Consider the following 9,072-nt stretch of genomic DNA (forward strand, 5'->3'; position numbering starts at 1 on the left):
ATGAATACGTTTTAAATATTTTTTTTATTGTTAGTCTTCTTTAAGTTACTGATGTTCGTTGTTTGGCTGTGTTCTTGTCTTTACTATTCTATTGTATTGTGTTCGGTAGCCTTCTTGTTTGTTTTTTATTGTATTTTATTTTCGCAGAACTGTATTATTATAAACAGCAGTACCATCTTTTATACTGTATATGTAATCCTGCCTAAATATGTTTAATAAAAATGAAATAAACATACTTTGAAAATTATGCCCCAAATTAAAGATATGCAATTAGGGTCCTTCACATACTGTACATTAAAGTATTATATTTGATTTGTTTCTTTCAGTGTCAACAATGTATAAAATGCCACTCAAAGTTTGACCTAATGAAGCGAAGGGTAAGAACTTATTGTTGAACATTGTCTTAAAAGCTTTTTTTAGTCCCAATGGATGCAACTCAGTGACTGATAGACAGAGAGTAAGATAGTGAAAGGTTTAGGCGAGACTTTTTTTTATTCCTTGTTTAGCGAACATTATTGATATTGATGATTTCAAATAAAAATAAAATTTTATTTTTTGGCCAATTAGCACATTCGCCACCTTGAAAAGGTGGAAATTTCAGGAAAAAAAAAAAGATTTTCTTTATTTTTATTACGCCCTCTGCTGCCTTGAAAATATCCAAGGATAAGATGTATATTTCGTCCTGATTATATAAATTTGAAGCATTTAATTATTATAATTTAAGAAGTATGAGAAAAAAAGCGCGTAAAGATAAGATTGGTTTTCGGCACATGAAGTAGGTAAAGTAAAGTAAAGTACATCAAAGACTATTAAGTTTTATTTTCTATTGTGCATCACAGGGATTAATTATCTCTATGATTTGCCGAAAATCCCTAATAAAAGATCATGAGAAATTTGTTGCCACTTCATTTTGACACTTGCGCTACCTATTTTACTGAAAATTCTTATGAACTACCATTTACCAAAATCGCGCTGTGCTCTAAAAGACAACAACAGAAAAAAGGCCACTGAATAGTACCAAAGAGGGCGCAATATTTAATGGTTCCCAATGGCAATAGTGTTTTGCATGGCCGGGATCTCGTGGCTGTACCAAAGGTAGGCTTAGCACCCAGTCTAGCTTGAAATTCCTGCTAACATCATGCGGAAAATCGTGGCACTTTGACACAGGATAGACCAGGGACTTTAACTACCAATTTCACCCCGGTTATGTCCCACACTCGTGCTACAAAGTCCTCGCAAGTATACCCCATAAATGCTGCAACTCTCCCCCCCCCCCCCCATTTCCCACACTTGTGCTACCAAGTCCTCGAAAATATACCCCGTAAATGCGGCACCTCCCCGTATAGAAATATTTAAGAGTGAGCCCCCACAGGGTGAGGACTCACAGCTTTATGTAAAGACATCTATGGTATATATCACACATATTATTAACTACTGTAGATCTCTACAGTTTATCACTGATAAAAGATCATGAGAAATTTGTTGGCGCTTCATTGTGATTATAAGGGTGTTTACTAAGAGTGTCATTTCCATTCCAGTCATCTAGGAAAGTACTGTTTACTCAAATTTTTACATCTCAGCCATGGTGGGTGTGGTTTCACAGAATTCTCCCCCCCCCCCCACCTTTCAAAACCAATCTGCGCCCTTGCGTGTCCTCACGCTTGTTTTAGCCTGAGCTGGACACAATGGTTGAAAGAATACAAATTTAACCATAGGATGCTCCCACTTCTAATGGCTCGCATGCATTGAATATGATTATAAACCAACCTTGCAGAAATTCTAAACAGCTGAGAGTGTGGCTCAATTTAAATTAAAATGTTATCTTTGGATGAACATAAAGATTACAAACATAAAAAGTGGAAACATGCCATCCTAGGATTGAATCTCCAAACAGAATCCACACAACAAAACATAATCAAGCATTATAAACTTATTATAAACTTAAATGTTACAAATAAATCTAACTGTCATCTCAAGATGCAAACAAATTTTCTATTGAAGAAATTACGCTTTGTTTTAATAAAAGCTACAAAATTCTATCTAAATTGTGTATTATTTTTTATGATTAAACCTATAAAAAATTCTAATGCATAGATAATAAAATAATGATAAGTGTGTCTTTGTTTGAAATAATGAAACACCATTTTAAAAAAAATAAAAACATTAACAAATGATTATTGTAATTCTTTTAATATAGACTAAGACTTTTTTCTAGCATTTCTTTTATTATCTTATAAGTGCACTCAATTACGATGAAATGGTTAAGGTGCATTTTTTCCTGGTCTTTGGATATAGAATCAATCGTACGCAACGTGAAACTTCCTCTGTTTCATGGTACCCATTTTTACTGACTGGTGATAGGGGAGGGGTGACTGGGGTGCAAGCTTTTGGGGGAGGGGCTGCACACCACCTGGGTATGCTACTGAGGATTCATGATAAGATAAGCGTATTTATCTTTAAAATAAAGGTACATTTAGTCTTAATATTCCTAAATACTGTATAACCTGAGTGGAGTTTCAGAATTGCCTCATGGTTAAGATGCTTGCCTTCCAATCCCAGGGTCATGGGTTCAAATCCTGTCAGATTCCAGGATTTTTCCTCACGACGAAACAACTCCACTTCATAAGCTTCGTTTGTCCAAACCCCTTGAACCATCCCCCCCCCCCGGGATCCGCCATTGCAGGTTAAACGTTTTCTGAACAAAGATGCTGCTTCTAAACTTGTGCACGCCTTAGTAACATCCAGATTAGATTATTGTAATTGGGACTCACGGACTGCCTCAAACCTCAGTTAATAAGCTTTAGCTACTACTTAACATCGCTGCTCGGTTGGTTACTGGAACACCTAAACATCAACATATCACACCAGTACTCCGTCTTCTTCATTGGTTACCTGTGAAGAAGCATATTATTTCAAAATTTTATTGTTTGTTTACAAATGCATTCATCATTTATCTCCTAAATACATTTCTCAACTTATTAAGTCTTGCTCCTCAACATGCACTCGCACCCAACATGCATTCGTACCCAACATCTGATTTGACTACTCTTTACTGTCCACCCTGCAGGTTAAAGTCATGTGGGGAGTGTTCATTCATGGTTGCTCACTCCTAAATTATGGAATACTCCACCATTATGTATTCGTGAGTCGCCATCCGTCTCTTTGTTTAAATCTCGTTTAAAAACTCACTTATTTCGTCCTCTTTGATTTCCCATTTTCCATTCCTTGCCAGCTAGCTTTTCTGAAGTTCTATCAGGATAGGAGGCAGCTGAGTCCTTGGATGGCCGAGACTCAACTGGTGGTGGACAGGGTACATTTTGATAGATCCCTGCCCAGCGACGAGGGCGTATCCCCATACTGCAGTTTCGGTGCTGGCTTGGATTTTCTTTTTTATTTTCCAATTACATCTGCTCACATGTTCTGCGCATAGACACTCTCATATTTTGCGCAATATAAATAAATAACCTTTAACCTTGATTTATCTCAAAATTTGATAGTGTATGCAGAGCTGTAATTGGATGCGTCCCTAAAAAATTATTTGCTAAGTGACACATCATCTAAACAACCATGACAATACCTTTATACTGATGAAGAAACAAGTGTGGAAAGTGTGACTGGTGAGAAAATTTTATTGTCACTCATTCTAAATGAATAAATGCATTATTTTCAGCATCATTGTCGTAGATGTGGCCTTTGTTTTTGCAACGTGTGCTGTGCTAGTAAAGTGTGTCTTCCAAGGATGAACTTTGTTGACCCCGTCCGTATGTGTTCCGACTGTTCGATCGTGACCAAGAAAGAAAATGAATTTTATGACAAGCATCTCAAAGCACTGATTTCAGGTAGTTTCTTCGTTCTGTCGGGCCTTGATGCCGAAGTAAACAATGTTGTGACGTATGTAAAGCTGACAACTAATCACAGGTAAGAACAAGAGTAAGTTAAAAAAAAAAAATCCCTTAGGGTTCCCCCTGAATAGGGGTTGGTGTACCGTTAAAATTATTTTTCGGTGTGACTCATCACTCTATCAAGATTTGGGTTCTTCTAGGTCAAACTATTCTCACTTCCAAACATGCTTATCCAATCTTGAGATTTTCTAATTTAATCCTCCCACTGAAGTCAAGGCCTTATATCCATAAGAAGTCTCATTTACTCAGCTAAAGCACACAGTATGCATTTATATGTGTATGCATTTGTAAAAGCATTTAAGGCCAAATTAAAAAAAAAAATAGTTTCTCGTCCCTTCGCGCATCCTTTTTCTCTGCCTCACCAAATTTCCAGCCATCTAGGGGGACCATTCACAAATTTTCTTACCTCAGCCCCCACTGTGGTGGACTGACGTGGTATAGATCCTCCATCTGTGAAATTACCTCCCCGGGGCCCCTCTATTTTGAATTCTTGGATCTGCCACTGAAAAGTTTTAAAGGCAATGCTTGGTATCAATCGCTGGCTGTGTGTAGATTCCATCTCACGAGGTGAAGCATTCTAGTACTGTATGTAAATACTGAATTTCATCATCGTTTTTATGGTTTTTTTGAATGAAAAGAAAAAGGGTTGTTCTTTGGTTTACAGATGGATTCGCTGAAAAAGGGGTTTTGCTGAACCATAGAAACCCATCATATGATTATACTCATGATGGTTGTACTGTAATTATTAATTGGCTTTTTCCACACCAACATCCCCCCTATATTCATTGGAGCTCTATTTTGAGTCTCACCGACATCAAATTGGTTTTCATGTTATCTTCTTTTATTTCATAATTTTTCATTATTTTTTATTTTTCATGTATTTTTTATACTTTATACATTTTTTTAATGGTATATAATTTCAAAATCAGTTTTTATTATGTTAAAGAGGTGAAACCAATTCTGTTTTACAAACAGACATAGTAAGTCTAGTTTTTGAATTTTTTTTGTAGAACTTTAATGTTTACCGAGGAAAAACCTGACAGGGAGATGTCTAAATCAACATATTGGGTTTACGACCCCATAGATGTTGTCAACATACAGAATCTTCATATTGATACAACTGGTGATAGTGGCCAAGGTCAGATATAATTAATTATTGTTGATTAGTATATTCTTAACTGTCGTCAATAAATTATTAATGATAACTTATTTGTGGATACAACCTTTGTCTTTATTTTTTTATGTTGATAGACCGATTCCGCGAGGTTTGTTTACAGGTGGTCATGTGACATTGGCTATAACTATGAAGAACTTACAGTGCGATCAGTGTGAAAATATAGGAAATGATTAAGTTTTTGGTTGCGAAAACAACCGCACACTATTAATGTGAGAAATAACAGGCAAGGAAAGGCACTACATTTGTTCAAAATGGTGTTTATTTACTTTATTCTAGTGTTCTCTGTACTTTGTATGTTTTGGAATCGGTCTATTAAACCCTGTGTTCACCATTCAATGGTGCACTCTACTCACTAATTCATTAATACTGTAGAAAGAGATAAGAAGTCATTCATACAGTAATATACCGCAGAACAGTGTAAATATTCTTGTAAACTTATGTGTAGCGTCTTGAGTAGAGGTACCATTACCTTGTGGTATGTTTTAATGGAATGTCATTTGTCTAGGCTTGTGCATCAATTTTCAGTGGATGTATTATGAAATAAAATATACATTGCTAAAGGTTATTTACAGTACATAACTGTTAATAAAAGCAAGATTAAACTGAATGGCTGCAATGTTTTTTGTCTACTTCCCGCTTGCAGGCTTGTAGACACCTTCCTATCATCTCTATAGACAAATCCAGAAAAGGGGACTCTCTGTTGGTGCCGCCATTATGGTGGTTCCTGTGGGGGAACAGGAGGCATTTGTCGGACAGGCCTGGACCCCCTGTCATCCAAAGCTACTACAAGATCGTCGGATCAAAAATTTAAAAAAATAAATCTCGCTATCAGTATCAAAATAACATTATTTTGATTGCCAATCCCAAATATTATGGTCTAAAAGCACAATTTGGATCATACTAAACCATAAAACCTCTCCCACTGAACCCTAACAGGGATTTTTTATTCCAGGACCCCGACCAAGGCTTTAGTCAGGCCCCTTAGCTGCCACTGCTACCAATGCTGGGGACCTCTTTGGGGTCGCCACTATGGTTACCGAAAAACTTGCATATAAGTAGAGGTTAATAAGATTACTTGGTCTGCCTAAATTAGTTTATAGAAGGCAGAGAGTGGACATGATTAAGATTATTAAGTGGAATCGATTCTATCCCTAGTAATACGTTCCTTAAATTGGCTAATGATTCTCAAAACAAGGCTTAATTGCATCATGAATTTAGAAATGAACATGGCATTTAAGTTCAAGCAAAAAAGGTTGTTTTTTCGTGAGTTTGAAAGGTCAGGTGGCTGGTTCTATATACTGTAGTGCCTACGAAATATGAAGCCATGCCCAGGCCTGTCCTAGGAAGAATCAGGGTAATGTGTAATTAGGCTACAGTACTGCTGCCGACTTGTACTAGCACGATGTAGTGGTCTATGCATGTATGATCTCCATACTCATAAAGCCATGTCCATACTACATTATCCAATTTTATGTGACAAATAAGTGATATGCCCATATTTGGGTGTAATATGACATCATCCATATATTGTCACATAGAATTTGATAGTGTGGAAAGAGCTTTAGTGTAATTTTAGCAGTACACACATGTCAGGGCTCCCCTCCCCCACCTTTGGAATGTAAATAAAAAGAAAGAAAAAGAAATTATCGATTGCCCAAAACGCTACAAAGGTGTGTAGAAAACAAAAATTCCGGACCCTCGAGAGTAATGTATTTTTTTTTATTGACTCCCCCTTTCGGTCTCGCCTGTGGACATCTCTGGATCCGCCCCTGCATGTAATACCTTTTTTATGTCCTGCAAATAAAAGCTATAAGATAAATATTATTTAAACATTAATTAGACAAAAAACAATTCTGATTAATGGTTTCATGTTGTATGTTTTCTAATTGTTACCATACTGATAATTTGGTAAGTTCCTTTTTACATGCCATTATTGTGTGTGTATTTATTGTGAACTGATTCTCTGCTCATAATGTGCATGTCATCTTATTCCTGTTGTTCAAATATAATATTAATTAAAATAAAATAGTAGTACTATATGTAGTAATCATAATAATCATCAATCTTAGTCATAACATTATCCTGTATTATCATTATTACCATCATTTATCATTGTCTTCATATTTTATAATTGTCATCGTCATTGATTTTGTTGTCGTTGTCATCATGTCACTTTATTTCAATTGTTTCTTAACTACTGTACAACAAGTGCCGGGAACCAAGGAGGCTAAGAGCTTAGGCCCCCGGACACCATCATCATCGTCACAAGCAATCTGACTACATGAGATTGCAACTTTGAATGTACCGTAATATTGTGAATTTTCTAATTATTCTTGTTTATTAATATACCCTTGTTTATTTAATATTATCCTTGAATTTATGTTACTTAAAATCTAACATATATAACAGCTTTGTCTTTGACGGATGGACAAATAGATGGGTAGACAAATGGAGGGATGGACATACAGGTGAACGAACAGACATACAGGGAAATGAAAGGACAAATTTATGAATAGTATTTACCAATTGTTCATTGATGTATTGATATGTGATTGACATATGATTGACATTTGTTATAGGTTTTACTGTGCCTAAAGCAGTAGTGATAAAATTCAAGTATTTGGACAGAAGTAAAGAGGTGACCCTGACTGTGGCAGATGACCCTTCCAAGAAGCAGTCAATGGCATGGATTGTAGCGCTACAAAAGGTAAGTTAGCTGCTACAGATTTAATGGGTATTCTCCATTGAAACAACTATGGGTTTTAGTTATGAGAAAACTTCTAAAAATAAAATACTAGTTTTAGGGGAAAGATTGCATTGGGAGATGGATGAAGGTCAGGTTTAATGAGATTCTGTAACATATATTATTCAAATTTGCTGCACATATTTTGTGTTGTACTGTTTTTGTATTATGGCCCTGTCACACCTTGACGACTTAGCCAGTGTGTGCTGGCGTATGACAAATTTGGCGTATATGCTGGTGTACATCGAATAAGTTATGGGAAAGTTTTGTATATTAAGTTAAGAGCACGCTGGTATACGTCTTATGGCAAGTACGTAGAAAAATCTTGTGCATGCGCAAAACTTTATGGCATATGCCAACGTATGGCTCATACGTTCCGCATACGCAGACCATGAGTTGCAGGTAAGTTATGCGTTCGTTGACACATGTTACATGTAAGCTTTTCAAAAGTTGAAATACATTGAGATAATGTCTAGCGTACCCAAAACTTATTTGTAACCTATGAGTAACATGCTTTGAACCTATATGGGAATTTTTTTTTTTTTGATTGCTCGTGTTTATGGGAATTAGTATAATAAAACTGAGGTGATGTTGATACTGTGACAGTGATGTTGATACTGTGATGTCTAGTGCAGTTATGATTTGAATTGACGAGCGGCAGCCTTTCTATAGTCTATGGGATGTGATCGTCGGCGATATGCTGCCGCGAGCTGTGTAGACGGTAGACTATCATTGGGCATATGTTGTGAACGCAGGCAACATGCTAAGCATTTTCTATAAGTTATCAAAACATATTATATAAGATAATAATACATTATGTAAAAAAAAAATTGAAAAAAAAACATTGATAGTTCAGCGTATACCATGCTGACTAAATCATCAAGGTGCGACAGGGCCATTACAAAAAAAAAATTGAAATCAACTGATCATAGTTGATTGTGTAATGTTACCATTTGTTATTCTTGTTTTCTTAGGCTGTGAAAATGTTAATGGCTTCTAAGAACACTTAGGAGGGCAAGACAATGGACCTATCTGGAGTGTCAATCAGACTGAACCGACTAATCAGAACGTGTTATTCAATAGGCTGGACCAGGAATGCACGCATGTCCCACAAACTAACGAGGGTTACTGTAATAGCTTCGATGACTATTAAAAAGTAGAATGACTCTGGGAGTAAACTTCAACACGTCTACTTTATTTCAATACATAACACAGAGTAAATCCCGCCTCAAGCGGTAATACAAATGTAG

The 9,072-nt window shown here is 36.2% G+C and overlaps 1 protein-coding gene across 1 annotated transcript in view; it reads left to right on the forward strand.

The window, feature by feature from the left end:
• Nucleotides 1-324: 324 nt before the first annotated feature.
• LOC117125357 (zinc finger FYVE domain-containing protein 21-like) overlaps nucleotides 325-9,072 on the forward strand; it is a 12,578-nt gene continuing 3,830 nt past the window's right edge. The window contains exons 1-5 of the mRNA XM_033271841.1: nucleotides 325-377; nucleotides 3,671-3,918; nucleotides 4,913-5,040; nucleotides 7,659-7,786; nucleotides 8,797-8,945. Coding sequence (XP_033127732.1) covers nucleotides 366-377; nucleotides 3,671-3,918; nucleotides 4,913-5,040; nucleotides 7,659-7,786; nucleotides 8,797-8,832 — 552 coding nt within the window. The 5' untranslated portion in view covers nucleotides 325-365 and the 3' untranslated portion in view covers nucleotides 8,833-8,945. The remainder of the gene's footprint in view (nucleotides 378-3,670; nucleotides 3,919-4,912; nucleotides 5,041-7,658; nucleotides 7,787-8,796; nucleotides 8,946-9,072) is intronic.

This window comes from Anneissia japonica, unplaced genomic scaffold, assembly GCF_011630105.1.
Source record: "Anneissia japonica isolate Jap-2015-1 unplaced genomic scaffold, ASM1163010v1 scaffold2003_len1103335_cov173, whole genome shotgun sequence".
Classification (NCBI taxonomy): domain Eukaryota; kingdom Metazoa; phylum Echinodermata; class Crinoidea; order Comatulida; family Comatulidae; genus Anneissia; species Anneissia japonica.